This window comes from Trichosurus vulpecula, chromosome 2 (assembly GCF_011100635.1).
Source record: "Trichosurus vulpecula isolate mTriVul1 chromosome 2, mTriVul1.pri, whole genome shotgun sequence".
Classification (NCBI taxonomy): domain Eukaryota; kingdom Metazoa; phylum Chordata; class Mammalia; order Diprotodontia; family Phalangeridae; genus Trichosurus; species Trichosurus vulpecula.
In genome coordinates this window covers 70,523,309-70,540,075 of record NC_050574.1, presented here as the reverse complement: position 1 = coordinate 70,540,075, position 16,767 = coordinate 70,523,309, and the positions used below count along the sequence as shown (strand labels likewise).

The following is a 16,767-nucleotide window of genomic DNA, read 5'->3' as shown; positions in this document are numbered from 1 at the left end:
CTGCTGTGGGTTTTTATTTTATGCCCAGAATTCATCAAGTACTAGAGCCTGACAGATACGAACAAAAGTAAAACTAATATTAGTTTCAGAAAAACACTTAGCTTTTCATAGATGTAAATGAAGAGACATCAGACAAAGTATCAGCAGGGCCTGCATTATTCTGATAAAATGTTGCCATCTTTTTGTTTTGAAGTTTATTGCTCATCCTTCTCTAAATAAATACATGGGTCTTCAGGAATGTTAGAGGCAGCTGTAGAGAGAGTTCTATGAAAATTTTATATTTGAAAAAGGAGAGGTTGGCCTTTCCTATAATGTATTGGTTTTTTTCCCCCAATGGTACTTGTCCCTACAGGTTAGTAATAATAGGCTGTGAAGGTTTTACTCTTCAAGACCTAATAATACCAGATAGTGTTCCAGGTACTTGACCACCCCTTTCAGTAGCTAAGTGCATCACCTTGTACCACAGCAGGCTTCATGAGGCTAAAACTCTGTGAAAGTCCAAATGGCCTTAATCTATTTTGGTCTGAACACTTTGATTGGTCCCTTGTTTTCAGGATGACACGTGTGCTGTGTAGTGGAAACTATTGATATGAATAAGAAAACAAAGCTACTGGAGCCCACAGCACCCTTATAAATGCTTAGCTTTAAGAAAAACTTCTATTTAAAGTCAGACACTTGTGGCACAGATAAATCAAACTTTAAAACTCCACTTAATTAAACTGGGCTGCCTTGTTGACATTTGCTCTGTCTTACAAAGGCTTAGAGCTTTGAATCAAAGGAAGGCAACAATTTCTGCTTCAGAACACTCCAAGGCATACGTTGGTCACTGTTGGTGTGTCCTTTTCATAGCGTGCGTGAGAGTCTGCTAGAGGGCAGCAGGTGCTTCCGTTCTTCAGCGCAGTAAGCTCTATGCCCTACAAGCTGAGGGTTGCCTGGTGTTCTGCTTCTGTCAGAGACGGCGGCAAATCTCTTTAAAACTGATCGGCCAATGTTTATGCCTCTCACAGGATGGAGCATTTTACCAGGTCCCTCACATTCCCTTTTATGTTGCAAAGAAAAAACATCCAATGAGGCTTTAGTGCTCCACTAAGAGGTTTTGTTTTTTGTTTCTGGGTTACAGAGTCGGCCATAGATTTCTAAACAGCTCCTGTAAAGTTGAGAGAAAGGCAAGTTTAGATTATATGTTGTACAAACTGAAATATAATGTAGTGAAATACTACTGAAGCAACTCTCTTAAGACCGAATTTGCCAGTTTCTTCTCTTGGTAGTTCCTACACTGATGAAATTGACTTGGACCTGTCCTACCCAGCTACCCCAGAATCTATGAAGATGTTAGTGCTCTGTGTGTTAAAGTTAGGGTTAGGGTGTGCTGTGATATGTTTCTATGAAAAGCCATCCTTTCTTACTTGTAAATTGACCTCTAGTGTCCAGGAAAAGACTTCTTCAACAAAATTAATCTCCATCCCGCTGGCAGAATATCTGAAGTCCCACCATTAGCAATTAATTCCTTAAGTCTTCTTATTTGTGTTCTTGAAATGTAGATAGAGTTGTGTAATAAATAAAATAAAATGTCACTAGTGACCTCGAGCATATATTAGTTCACTAGATCACTTTCTTTAGTGATAGGAGATGCACAAGTGGTTTGTTCCAAAAACAAAGTTGAATACAAGTTTGGGTCAGGAAAAGTCTCAAAAAGTTAGTTTTGAAATTGTATGTCAGCATACCCAGAAAGTGAATTGGATGGTATTGACACTTGTTCCAATCACAGAACTGGTTAAGAGATTTCTATGCCTTAGTTTCTCCATCTGAAATGAAATCTGTAACCCACCCACCCACCTCCCTGAACAGTTAAGAATAATGATTGAAATAATGAAACAACTTTAGGATCAGGTGGTAAGGAGCTCCAGACAAGATTTTTTGTTTTAAAAAGCAAATGATGACCAATTTATTAACCAGATTTTAAAATTATGGTTAGGTCACTGTAAAATAACTAGTCATGGACTTTGGAGCTATATATCAAAGTAGAACATTGATCAGTGGTTCTGTATGGCTGTATGACAGGCAGAGTACTCCAGTTTTGGCAGCTACAGAATATTTCTTTTACCCAGGGTATCTTGTTTACTGAGTCCCAAGCTGTGATGAAAAGTATGAGCAGTCTTCCCACTTTAACCAAAATCTGGGTTCCTCATATGTAACCCAGTCTTTTGAATTTTGCCACCAATTGGGAAAGGAATGGGTAGCTTAGTGTCAGACTGCCTCGATTAGCTCAGATATTAAATATGTTCTTTGGCATGTGAATGATAGTGACTTTGTATGATATTTTTATGATTGTTACAGTCAAACGAATTCATGTGACACTTTTACTTTGCCACCTTAGAGGGCAAAACTTATGTCTCATTGCCACTGTAAGTTGTATAATTAGCAAATATGGAAAAAAAATTAGTCCATTAGCTATTTTCCCCTGGAGCAGTATGCCTAATGAAAACTATTTGGAGTGAAAAAACCTGAAGACTTTTTCTTTCTTAAGCCTTTCATTGTCTAGCTAAAGTAATTAATTGTGAGAGGTCTTGTACCAAATAGAAATAACCTGAGTCATGTTAGAAAGAAGAGCATCTTGGACTGTGACCTCATTTCTCACGGTTGTGAATTGCTTGACCTATGTATCTAGAAAGCCTGTGTCTTGGAGGTAAAGATCCAAACCAGCACTGACTAGTATGGTTAAGTTGGTTAGCACTCAGAGGTTACAAGCACTGCTCTCCCACCAGAGAGATCACCTTGAGACTGTGTCTCCATTCCACTTCCCGGAGGAGTGGGGGCCTCGAGCTGCTCTGGCTTCTTGGGTAGCATAGCCCTTTAAAAACACAAAGCCATTTTTCATCTGAGGGCAAATGACCAGAATTTTAAAAATCATTCCCCTAGAAAAAAAGCAACCCTTCACAAACCTCCCCTTGAGCTACCTCCCTCTTCTACCTCAGCCAGCATGAATGGACAAATTTTGGATAGCAGTAAAAACTGACTTATAAATAGAGAGCTCTTCAGTGAGGCTGATCCTTAGCTCCTCCATCTCTTTGTTCTTCTGCTGCTGGAGTTGTACCCTGCTTTTCAATTGCCTCTGTCTGTCTTCCATTTCTTCCATCTGCTCCTGTAGAAAAGAGCCAAGAGAATTTCTAATGAGCCTGGGAGAGGGTAGCAGAGAGTCTTAGAGGGCTTGTTCACAATTTCCCAGTCTCCTTATGAAGCATGACTAGGGATGAAATTCAGTCTTCACTTGGTTTCTCTACTGTGTGTTCCACAGACCTCCATCTGCAAGGAAGGCAGCAACTAAGTCTTAGAAGGTCTGTGATAAATTCTTCAAACAATTAGTGTCAAGAGACTTGATAGACCAGATCTTTGGAAGCTATTTTTTTTCCATTCCAAAGCAGGGATGATAAGATCATTAGATCTAATATAATCTTTAATTGTACAGTCAGGATTCTGGTGAATTGGGAAGGGGGTAGGGATTTGAAATGTTAGGGCCATACCCACTGATTCAGCAATACCACTAATAGGTCTATATTCCCAGAGAGATTTTTTAAAAGGGAACAGGTTTTGTACAAGAATATTTATAGCAGTTCTTTCTGTGGTGGCAAAGTATTGGAAATTGAGGAATGCTCATCAGTTGGGGAATGGCTAAACAAATTGTGGTATATGATTGTAATGGAATGGTATTATGCTATAAGAAATGGCAGGTGCTAAGAAAGGATTTCAGAAAATCCTGGGAAGACTTACATGAACTGATGCAGAGTGAAGTGAGAAAAACTAGATCATTGTACACAGCAACAGCAATATTGTACAGTGATCAACAGTGAATGACTTAGCTATTCTCAGCAAGACAGTGATCCAAGACAACCCCAAAGGACTCATGATGAAAAATGCTATCCACACACAGAGAAAGGACTGATGGCATCTGAATGCAGACCAAAGCCTGGTATTTTTCACTTTTTCTCTCTTTGTTTTATTTTGGTTCAAGTTTTCTTCCACAAAATGACTAATATGGAAATGTTTTACATGATTGCATGTGTATAACCTACATCAGATTGTTTACCTTCTCTGGGAGGGAAAAAGTTTAGAACTCATTTTTTTTTTAAAAACCATGTAATTGGGTTGTTTGTTTTTTTTTTTAATATTAGGGACAGAAGGATTCTTAAGAAATCATCTGGTCCAACTCCTTCATTTTGTAGATGAAGAAGCAGGCCGAGAACAGGGAGAGTACTTGCCTGAGGTTACATGGCTAGCTAGTGACAAAGCCAAGACTAGTACCCAAGTCTCAGGTGGCAGTTGGTTAAAGACTTGTCAACAAGAGAGTTTTTGTTGCTTGGTGATAATCCATATGAGTATGGCAATGAACTAGATAACCCTTTTGAGCCTTTCCAATTCTAAGATTCTGTGATTTTTGTTTGTATGTTCTGATATCTGGTTGGCTTCAGCTGTCTTAAAATTTGGGCCTATAAAGGACAGAGATAGTGTCTCCGTCTACTATCCACTATAGGATTATCAACCATCAGATGCTTAATAAATACTTGATTATGGTAGTGATAATGACCTTTCTAGGCATCTGAAACTGAATCTCATTTGTAATATCCATATTCTACTGAGCCAGAGATTTATGGGAATTTGTCAAAGAATTAAATTAAGTTGATGAAAATAAGAGGCTACTCTAAAATAACACTTGAAGACCTTGACCAGATCTGTGCAGCAATTGAGTAAGTCAGCTTAGCCTGGATAAATTGCCAAGTGATTAAGTAAGGTGTCTGTCAGTGATTCACCAGTCTACTGTTGGTCCAGATCACAGACACAAGCTAGAGAGTGGGGACTAGGAGGTGTATTTTGAAAGGGCAGTGACTTCACATTCCTCAGACTCTGAAGCCTAGTCACTTCCATTTTCTGGGCTTTAGTTTCCTTTGAAAAGTGAAGGGGTTGAACTAGATTTATCTTGGGCTTTTTCCTATTACACACTCTGACTAATGGAACAAGAATCCAGCTTTGGTACATCTCACTCTTACAAGGGCCAAAAATATTTGCTGTCTGAGTCATCCTTGATGTTGCACCTGTGATACAGCACTGAGCCCATAGTGGCAAAGCATTTTACTTCTCTCCCCACCCCATGCTTTTCTACCTCTGAGCATTTGCCCATGCTGTGTCCTACACCTGGAATACCTGCCTCTCTGCCTATTGATACCCTGCCCAGCAGAAATGTTCTCCTATTTCATGAAATATTCCCTTATATTTCACCAGCTGGAAAAGATAGCTCCTGATGTCAACACTTCACACCCTGCTTATGCACTTAGTATATTTCATATTTCATTAATATTTGTATTGTTCATCTACCTATTTTATTAAGTACCTGCCATATATATGAAAAGCAAAATCTCATTACTCCTACTACAGAAGCCCTTTGTGGGCAGCCACCGAGTTTCATTTTTCTGTCTTCTCCAGCAGAGTACACACAGTAGGCTATTTTTAAAAGATAAATATATACATATATGTGTATTTGTTGAGTCAAAGGCATTTTGCCTGGACCCCAGAAGCTATGATTCAAGATCTAATTATTCTTGGCATTATCCGTACACAATGACCTATCCGGGAGCATTTAGTCTAAATAGTCTGCGGAGGACTGATCTTTCCTGTGCCTTAGTCTACCTACTTGAATATCTTTCAAAAGCAGTTGTACAGATGAAGGAAACTTGTATCACTGACAAAAGAGCTGAGCCCTCAGAGAACAAGGAGCTTTATTGTGAGGAAGAGCTGGGCCAGTAGTGTGAGGGCCACTTCCCATGTATCCTGGACACTGCTGCCAGATTTATCATATTAAAGCACTGCCTATTTTAAAAGCTTACTATTGCCCAAAAGATAAAGGCCTGTCATTGAAGGTTCTCCAAGTCCCTACCTGTCTCTTTGGCCTTTATTTTCCAGTGCTCCTCTACACAAATTATTCTGAGCCAGCCAGACTGATTCATTGTTGCTAGAACGTGCCATGTGTATTCATTCTATTGCTTATATTTACTACTCCCCCAACCCTTGTCTGATTCATGTCTGCAATGACTGGTTAAAGCACCGTTTCTCCTGCAAAGACTGCCCAACTGCCTAGGCCTGCCACATTATTTCAGTCTCTGAAATTCTTCTTATGAACTACTCACAGCACCTCGTAGGTATTCTGTCTCACCAAACTCAAACCCTTTAGAGGCGTATCCTCAGGGTCTAGCGCTGGGCCATAAACATAGACTAATTGGTAAATGCTTATTAATGAAATGATTCAATTCAACAGACTAAGTGACTACTCTGCAAGACCTTGGAGGCAATGATAAGATACAGCCTTCAGAGACTTTACAGGAAGGAGTTGAAGACCCACACAAACAACTCAATATTGTACAAATTAAGACACGATTAAATGCAAAGGAAAGTCAATGACCAGTGTTTCATGGAGAGAAGGATCACTTTTAGCTGGCAAGACCAAGGAAGGGAGCATGAAAGAGGTGGCACACCTTCTTTGTAATCCCCAGTGTCTAATGTGGGGCACTAAACATAGATGAGACTGTTCAGTAAGAGCTTATTGATGAAAAGTGAGTCAAAGCGCACTTAAGCTGGACCTTGAAGTTTCGATAGATTGGGACTAAGGAAACCATTTCAGGCTTGGAGATTGGGGGTGGGGAGTCGGATGGAAATCATATGCAAATGGGCAGAGGTAGGAAAGGGCTAGATGAGATGGGGGACTAGCCAAGTAGTACACTTTGTCTGGAGCATAAAGTGCCTAAAGGGTAGTGAGATAAGGCTGAGACCAAATTGGGAAGGACCTTGAATGTAAGGATATAGTGTTTAAACTTTATCCTGTAGTTAATAATGGGAAACTGGAAGGGTTTTGAGCAAGGTGCTGCTGTAATCATACTTGTAGGAAGACTATTTTGGCAACTATGTTGTAGATGCTTTCACAATTGGAGACCAAATCAATTTGGAAGCTACTATAATAAGCCAAGCATGGGGTAATGAGGAGAGTTGGAACCTGAGGGGATGCCCATCAACTGGGGAATGGCTAAACAAGGTGTGGTATGTGACTTCGATGGGATACTGTTGTGTTGTAAGAAATGACCAGATGCAAAGTGAAGTCAGGAGAAGAGTCTACACAGTAACAGCAATAATTGTAACCATAATTGGTTGTGAATGATTTAGCTACTCTGATCAATACAGCGGCCCATGGCAATTCCAAAGGACTCCAAGCGCCTCCAGAGAGAGAACAGATGAACTGAGTGCAAATTGCGGCATATTCTTCTTTCACTTTATTTTTGTTGCCATTTTTTCCCCTTTTGCAACATGGCTAATGTTTTGTATGACTTAATGAGTATAGTTTTTCTTGCCCTGTCAATGAGAGGGGGAGGAGGGAGGAGGAGAATTGAGAATTGAAAAAAAAAATTTTTTTTTGAATGTAATAAGGGTGGCTGTGGGAGTGGGAAAGATGGGACAGATAAAAGAAAATGTGGAGGTAGAGACAAAGAGTTGACAACTGACTGGAAAGGGATGCCTGGTAAAAGAGAAGGAAGAATCTAGGATGACAAACGTTTCGTGACCGGAAGAGTGGTGATAGCATCTATATAAAATAGGGGAGTTGGTAGGAGAGGCCGGCGGAGTTTATAATTGAGAGGAGTAGTAGCCTTCAAATATCAGATGCCAGTGAGATATTTAGCAGAAATCACCCAGGAAGCATGTATACAGTGTTGTCAGATCACCTGGAAGGCTGTAAACCTTGTGCTTGACCAGGGGTATCACACACACATTGATCCCCTCTTTAGCACTTCCTGTAATGCAGCTCTCCCTCCAGCAGGGGGAGGAAAGGTGCTGGCTCTTAATAGCCTTCCAGGAACTGGGTCGTTTGAACTTTTCCAGGGCAGGGGTCAACTGGAAATGAGACCTGAGGTGGCTTGGCTAGAAGTCCTCAGTCCTGAAAATAATTACCCTAATGATCCTCTCCCACTAATATAATGCCTGGTATAATTCTTCATTGGTTAACATACTCCTGCCCCTAATATTCTTCCCATTCTCTGATGATACTCAACTCACAGCTGTTGAAAAATAAACTCCCAACTCCAGCTCCTCGCTCCATTGTTCCCATCCACCTCAGCGTCCCACTCCAGATCTGCTTGCCCCTTCCACTGTGCCCTGTGGAGCCCCTGCTCCATAATTAAACTTGGTTTCCATTTTAAACTCTTCCCTCTCCTTCTATCTTCTGGCATTCATTGAGACCTGGCTACCTTTTTAATACTCCACAACCCACCGCTCATGGTAAGGGACTTGGAATACTCTTTGTTCCCCAGAACCACTTTCAGACTGTTTCTACCTACCACCCTCACTAGTCAATTCTCCTTTTTGGAGGTTCACATATCAGCCAATCCAGAGCTCATTGTCGTTATCAAATCCCAGGCCATTTTCCCTCCTTCCTCAGTGAGTTTAGTGCCTCTCTCAGTCTTGCCCTCTAGCCAACTCCATATATATATATATATATATATGTGTGTGTGTGTGGGTGTGTGTGTATATATATATATACATACACATATATATGTATGTATATATGTATATATATATGTATATACACATGCATGTGTATGTGCACATATGTGTGTGTGGATATGTATGTATGTGTGTCCAGGGGACTTCCTTATATATGCTGACTGTTTACTTAAATACCCTAACTATCCAGGTCCTTATTCTGCTCAGTTTCTATGACCTATTCTTCCATTCCACTTTTACCTACATGTGGGGATGGTCGTCCCCTTGAGCCTGCTATCACTCACAAATGTTCACTTTCATGTTTATGAACTTTTGTCATGAGATTTTATCATTTTATCTTTTCATCTTTCCCTCTGCAATGTGATCCCTACCCCTCAGTACTTTCCCAGGCTATCACTTCTAACCTAACTTTCCTCCTTTTCCAGTCTCAACCAGTCAGTGAACCAATCCAACTCTACATCTTCCTAGGGCAGCTAGTGGCAGTAATGGATAAAATGCTGGACCTGGAGTCGAGGAGATCTCAGTTCAGATTCAGCCTCAGACACTTACTAGTTACATGACCCTGGGAAAATCACTTCTGTCTGCCTTGTTTTCTCATCTGTAAAATGGGAATAGTAAGAGAACCGATCTTCCAGGGCTGTGAGGATAAGATGAAAACATTTGTGAAGTGCTTTGCAAACCTTAAAGCATTATATAAATGCTTTTTATTATCTGCTACTCTCAAATCTCTAGCCCCTTTATCCTGTTATTGATCATGCCTTGCCAAACCTTGATTACTCCCACCCTCTGCCTCTCTTATTCCTCATCATATGTTCCTGGTAGCTGGAAGAAGTTCAGGAGAAAAAGAAGCTGACTGGGTCCATTACAGCTTTGTTATCTAATCTCAACTGGGTCCATTGCAACAAGGCAGTCCTTCAATTTCTCCCTGATTCTCTATCTCATTCACTGTGGTGACTGCCCCAAATCTCCTCACTTCTTAATCCTCCCATGGCCTCCTATGTCCCCAACTCCTCATATAAGAATCTCGCCTTATACTTTACTGAAAAAAAAATGGAGGCCATTTGCCAAGTTCTTTTCTCATTTCACATTCTTTCTGATATCATTGCTCTTCATCTCCTCAATTCCAGTGTCTGATGTTGAGGTGGCCTTTCCCCTTCCAAGGCAGACTCCTCTACATGCATTCTTGTCCCATCCCCTCCCATCTTCTCCAATCAGATGCTCTCACTATTACCCCCACTGTCTTTTAATTGTCAGTCTCTCATATCTACTGATTCCTTCCCTGCTGCCCACAAACACACCCACATATCCCCTTTCTTAAAAAAAAAAAACTCACTTGATCCAACCATCCCTGCTAGCTATCTCCCTTTGTCCCTCCTTCCTTTTTCAGCTAAATGCCTTGAAAATGCTATCTACATTCTATGCTTCCACGTCCTCCCATGGCACTCTTTTTTAAATACTCCGCCACCTGAATGATCTCATTCAACTAAAACTGCTTCTTCATAGCCAGTGATCTCTTAATGGCCAAATCTAATGGACTTTTTGCAGTCGTCATTCTTCTCGATCTTTCTACAGCATTTGACACTGTTGATTATTTTCTCCTCCTGGGTACTCTTCTCTAGGTTTTTCTGACACTGCTCTCTCTATTTCTCCTTCTACTTCTCTTGACCATTTCTTCTCAGTCTCCTTCACTGGACTTTCATCCATGCCATGCCCACTAACTGTAGGTATCCCCCAAAGCTCTGCCCTTTTTCTCTAACCTGGGGTCCAGAGACCTCCAAGATGTCCCTGGATAGATTTCAGAGGGTATGTGAACTTGGATGGGAAAAAAATTACATGTTACTTAAAGACAGTCTAAGACGAAGACCACCAGACCAACAAAAGTGTCCATGGCACCAAAAAATGATAAGAATGCCTGCTTTATACTATCTCACTTAGTGATCTCATCAGTTTCCATCTCTGGGCTGATGATTCCTGCATCTATATGTCCAACCCCAATCTCCCAAATTTCAATTCCATATCACCAACTGCTTATTGGGCATTTTGACCTAGATATCTCATAGATACCCCAAACTCAGCATGTTTAAAGCAGAACTCATTATGCCCCCTGCCCTTGCCAAAAATCAAACAAACCACAAAACCTCTTTTCTGAACTTCTCTGTCACTGATGAGGGCGCCACCAATCTTCCCTGTCACTGATGAGGGCACCACCATTCTTCCACTCATCTAGGCTCACAACCTTGGTGTCATCCTCAACTCCTTGATTTCATGCCATATATCTAATCAGTGACAAAATCCTATTGTTTCTACCTTTACAACATTTCTTGTACATTTGTTTCATTCTATTCACTCAGTCACCACCCTAGTTCAGGCTCTCATCATCTCTCCCTGGACTAATATAATAATAATAAAATAATAAAATAATAGCCTAAATGGTCTTTCTGCCTCCTGTCTCTCCCCACTCTGATCTATCCTCCATTCAGCTACCAAAGTGATTTTCCTAAAGAACAGGTCTGACAGTCAGTCCGGAACTCTGACCACATCATATCTGCACTACTCCCACTCCCCCAGCTCTGTATACTCTGGTGACTCCCTGTTACTTCCAGGATCAAATATATTGTCCTTTATCTGGCATTTAAAGGTCTTCACAACTTGGCCTCCTCTTAGCTTTTCAGTCTTTTTATCCTTTACTTCTCTCCATGCATTCTATCATCCAGCCATACTGGCACACTCGCTGATCTTTGCAAAGGGTACTTGCTTCATTTCTTATCTTCATGCCTTTTCACTGGCTATTTCCCATGCCTGTAATGCCCTCCCTCCTTTTCTTAAGCTTCCTTCAAGACAACTCAATTGCCACCTTCTTCAGAAGGCTCTTCTTGGTCCCTGAAGCTACTAGCTGAGCCTTCTCCTTTATCTTCTATCTGTTGTGCATGTATCTTGTATGTACAAATTTTTAGACATGCTATTTCCCCCCATTAAAATGTAAGCTTCTTGAGGACAGGGACTTTTTTTTTAAATATCTCCAAGATTTAGCATGGTTCCTTGCATGTAATAAGCACTTGATAAATGCTTGTTGATTGACTGAATTAGCTCAATATGGTAGACACAAGACTAGAAGGGCCCTCGAATCCTACTACTGGATTCCACCAGTCCCCGAGTGTCCTACCCCATCCCATTTCCTGCTGCTTCCAGACCCAATTTCATCTGTATCATTTTTGTTAGTTTTCTAACCACATCAGGATCTCCAGGTCAGGAAATTTCAAAACTTCTGCCAGCAATACAACTTAACATTTAACAATCTCAACAAAAATACATATTTTTTTCCTGATATCTAACCTCATTCCCTCCTGCTGTTTTAATAACCCTAGCTCTTTTCCACATATGTTGAAAACAGATGCTCCCTCCTCCATGACCTTAAAAGTGCATAAACCCCCCTTAAATTTAAATTCTCCAAGTTTAACAACCCTTGTTTCCTTCATTCTTGGTGGGCCTACCCTGTACTGTTGCACCTCCTCATCCCGCTTCTGTCTCACAAGCAAGATCTGGTCTTCCAGGTTCCTGTTTTGCAGACTGAGTTGTCTGGCCTCTGCTTGTAGTGGTCTCAAGGCCTCCTTCATCACTTGAATTTCTGCCTGTGTTTTCTGTAATGCCTTTGCTCCAGCATCCTTCCTCTCGAGAAGTCTCATCAGTTGGGGTTCATACTCTTCTTCCAGGTCCTGGCGGCTTTCTGCCATGAAACTCTCAAACTCAGCAGAGAGCCTCCGGCTCTCCTGTAGAAAATGGGTATCCCCCTGACCCCGAGGGGCTTCTAGCTGCTGCCGAAAATGCCCTTTCTGCTTCTCACATGTGTCTTTGAGTTGGGCCAGCTCCTCAGATAGTCGGGCAACACGAGTGGTGAGCTCATCCTGGCAGGCGGCAAACTGGGCAACTTCCTGCTGCCGGCACTCCAGCTGATACTGGTAGGCTACACATTCTTTTGTCACTTTGAACAGCTTTTGCTTCACCACCCGAATCTCCTCCCTTAGCCCATCACACTCCAGCTCCCCTTGGGCATGTAGTTTGTAGGCAACCAGGATGTCCTGGTGGACCTGCTGTACCTCCTGTAGAACTGGCTCTCGAAGCAGCACTAGCTCGTGGATAAGGCGGTCCCGCTCCTCCTCCAGTTGTGCTACAGCTTCAATGCATTGCTGGAAACGGCATTCCAGCAGCTCCAGCTCCTCTGGACTTAAGCTGTCTTCCACCCTGAGGCTCTCCTTGGAGGCAGGGTTCTCCTCAGAGCTGACTTTCTCCCCTGGTGCATTTGTCTCCTCTGGATTTGGTGTCTCCTCTGTGCCAGCTCTCTCTGTCACATGCATTGTCTCCTCTGGGGTGACTGTCTCTTCTTGGTTTAGTGTCTCCTCTAGGTTGACTGCTTCCCTCACATACAGTGTCTCCTCTGGGGTGACTGTCTCTCTTACATATAGCGGCTCCTCTGGGTCAGCTTCCTCTTCTGAGTTTAATGTCTCTTCTACATAGAGTACATCATCAGCATCATCTGTGCCTCCGAGGTAGAGAATGTCCTCTAGGTTGATGTCTCCCTGTAGGGACAGAGTCATCTCTGGGTTTAGGACCTCTTCTCCTTGCAGGAATTCAGATTTCTTCTCTTGGAGTGAAGCACTGTCCTCTGCCCCTGAATCCCTGCAAAAGAAAATTCTGAGATCTGTGGAATGCCATAGTGAGGATGGGACTTTGTATATAAGAGTGGTTTCTGAGACTTTGGTCATGTCACTGTGACCCCTGGTCACACACACACACACACACATGCACACTCACCCTCTTCCCCTTCACTTCCTAAAGTGATTTCCTGAAAGTACAACAACCACTAGGGAAACTGTGATAGCCAGAAAGAGGTGACGAGAAGATACAGGATGGACCTGTTTTCTTTGTAAAGACTCTTTAAGATCTAAATGAAATAAATGGTCATGAATCCAATGAATCTAAATGGTCATGCCCACACAGCAAAGTAGTTCATAGAATGTTATGAACCCAATGGAATTTAATCCAATGCCCTAGTTTTCCAGGTTAGGAAACTGAGGTTTAGAGAGGGAGAATGATTTGCTTGAGGGCTCACAGTAAATGGAATAACTGGGATTTAGGTTCAGATCTTCTAAGTCCAAAGTCACTGCTCTTCCCACTATGCCTTAACACCTCTGTCTTGGAAAGATGAATTCAAGCTTAAGATTTGTGCCTAAGATGTAAGTCTGAGCTCACCATTTACACTCCAAATTCCCTGTAAAGGCCTTTCTTGTTTCTTACCATTGTATCCTAAATCCTTCCGTGGGACTCCCATGCACCCCTTTCTCTACCCTTTGTCAGTCCCTGAAGAAGCCTTGAAGTGGAGGCTCCAACAGATTGTTCAGCTAGATCTGTGCAGGAAAGCCCAGCAGCTTCCCAGAACCTTAGAACTGGAAGGAACCAATACCTTCATTTTATAGATGAAGAAACCAAGGAAAGAGAAAGGATTTGATTAGTCATACAACTGGTAAATAGAGTCTGAACTGGAACCCAGGTCTGCTGGTTCCTTCCTATCCTTGTTCCAGTATACTGAATGGGCCACTTCAACTTTAAAAAAAGTTGTCTGGACACAGAATACATTTTGGAATTGCCTTGTTTATTCTTGAAGCAATTTAGAAAGGAGCAGGTCTTAGAAGGAAAAAAAAAAACCCTCATCCCACTTTCAAACATTTGTGCCTTCTAACGGAGATGAATCTCAATGATCCATGTTGTGGGCTGAGTTACATCTTTATGTCAAGCTGGCTCTCCTCACTCGTTCCCCTCCCCTCAACTTCCCTGCTCAGCTGTGAGATCATTAAAACTGATTTTAATGTTTCATTTCCCACCTCAAGACAAAGTACTCTGCAGAGTGGGCACTTGACAAATGCTGAATTGAGGAAGAAAGTGGTGGCACAGTGGATAGAGTGCTGGACCTGGAATCAGGAAGATTCATTTTCCTGGGTTCAAATCTAGCCTCAGACACTGTGTGACCCTGGGAAAGTTACTTTACCCTGTTTGCCTCAGTTTCCTCAGAATGTGGAGAAGGAAATGGCAAACCACTTCAGTATCTTTGCTAAGAAAATATCAAATGGGGTCATGAAGAATTGAACACGGCTGAAATGACTCCACAACAACAAATTGGAAAGGTGAGGAGAGGCCCTCTGATGTCACTGGTAGAAGGAACAGCACCTTCACTGCATTTTAGAGTCTTAGACAGTTGTCTAGGCTAGAGCACTGAGAAGTTAAGAGACTTACCTAGGGTCACACAATCAGAATATGTCAGAGACTGGCTCATAAACTAGCTATCTTCTACATCTTACTGATTCATTCTGTCTAGCTCCTGAAGGCCTTGTGGATTGGCTTGTGGATTATCTGCTGTTTGGAATGTACATGTGCCCAAGGGTTCTACTCCTTGTCATTCCTGTTGATAATTGAGAGATGACTGTATTAGCTTCCAATTCTTCAATTCGATCTCCTGTCATTTGGCAGGCGTGTCTGAAAAATGGCTGAATCCTTTAAGAACTTGGCTTCTTGTATAAACTGAGGGTCCAGAAAAGCTTTTTACAAAGCAGCTCCTCTCCCTAAACAAACAGGTCCAGCATCGGAGGAGAGGCAGGATTATGGGAGGCTTCTGGGAGGTAGGGGAGAATTTAGCTGGGACTCTAAGGGCTAAGACCTCAGGATTCATTTGGGTCCCAGGAAACCTCCCTCCTCCCTGCCTAGTCTTTAGGGAATTTTCTACTTTCATTCTATGACTGTGTGTGTTCTGGCCAGTGTGTGTGCTAGTCACTGTGTGTCTTGGTGAGACGTATGGGGGAAGACTGTATGCAGGTATGTTTGTGTGTGTCTGTATTGGAAATTTCATCTTTCAGCCCATAGGAAAGTGGGGCCACTCAATCCTCACCTCTCAGGACCATGCCTTCCTGGGGGCTTTGGCTGGCTGACAAGCCTGAGGGGAAGGAAGCAGCTAAAACCTTCTCTGAAGCTCCCTTTCCACAGGTAGACTATGCTCTCACCTCTATGCTTTCCCAAGGATCCTGAGGGCCCCCAAAAGCAACAAGCTGTGTGAAGAAGCAACAGTCTGTTTGATTCCCCCACACCCACTCTTTTAACACTGGCCAAGGACCAAGAGGCCAGGTGCAGGAGAACAGCAGAATTTAAAAACTCAGTAACTCAGGGCTCTGGGGTCGCTTCTTTTTTTTTTTTTTTTTTTGTGGAAGAGTGGGGGGATGGGGGGAATTGGAAAGACCCTTGAAGACAATATGAGAGCGGATATTTGGCATTCCTGCATTCACTGTATATGATGATTCATGCCTATTGGAAAGGAGTGATTCCCTTTTTGGGGAAAGGTCCCCCAAAAATAGCACAAGAGAAATAAATTTTCCGAATGCACACCCGCACACAGAAGCGCCTGGGCTAGGCTGGGCTGGGCGCCCCTGCCCTTAGTTGAGTTTTCTGGATTTCTCGGCCCCCACCCCAAAGCAAGGCTCCAGGGAGCCAAGCAGCCCAGCTCTGCCCGTCCCCGCGTTTTGGGCGGGGCCTGACACTTAACGGATCGGTTGAGGATGTTGGGGTGGCGGGTGGCGGGGGGCGGGGGGAGGGGCATGTGGAGAAGGGGCGAGGGAACGACGGGAAGTTTGGAAGAAGCCAGCAGGTTGAGGAAGGTCCCTTCCCTAACCCCAGTCTCAATCCCGCCGACCTCTCCCCTAAATCGGGCGAGGCTGGGCGGGTGCGGCAGACCCTCCCCACCGGCCAGTCCTACCTTTCCAGCCCAGCGGCTCCGGCTCCTTCCCCGCAGGGGCCGCCCTCCCGGGGCTCCTCCGCGCTGGCCATGGCTGGGAGGGTCTCATGGAAAGCTGCAGCCCCGGGTTATTAATATCCCGGCCACTGCCTCGCCTCACCGCCAGCTGCAATACCAGCTTGCAGCCCAAGACACCGGATCCCTCCCGTGCTCCCCTCCCCCCGGCGGCGCGCCCACTTGGCTCTTAGCTTTGGCCTCGGGCCCAGGGGGCGGAGAGAAGAGGTCCTAGACTGGTCAGCCGGCCCTGCCCCGGGTGCTGCCTGCCCCGGGTGGGTGGCGAATATGGAGGAAGGGACACTGGGCTGGGGACGCCTTAGCAGGAACATTGGGTCCAGACTGATTCATAGACTCATAGAGCTGCAAGGTACCTTAGAGACCGTCTCCAAGGGATCCTTTGGGGG

At 43.3% G+C, this 16,767-nt stretch overlaps 1 protein-coding gene across 1 annotated transcript; it reads right to left on the bottom strand.

Moving 5' to 3' along the window:
* Positions 1–611: 611 nt before the first annotated feature.
* On the bottom strand, positions 612–16,513 carry SYNC (syncoilin, intermediate filament protein). The gene is made up of 5 exons (XM_036742772.1): positions 16,328–16,513; positions 12,027–13,209; positions 3,018–3,142; positions 2,775–2,851; positions 612–1,147 (listed from the first exon to the last, which is right to left on the bottom strand). Exons 1-5 carry the CDS (start codon positions 16,396–16,398, stop codon positions 1,137–1,139), a joined length of 1,467 nt encoding a protein of 488 aa, XP_036598667.1. The 5' UTR covers positions 16,399–16,513; the 3' UTR covers positions 612–1,136.
* Between the last annotated feature and the right edge of the window lie 254 nt (positions 16,514–16,767).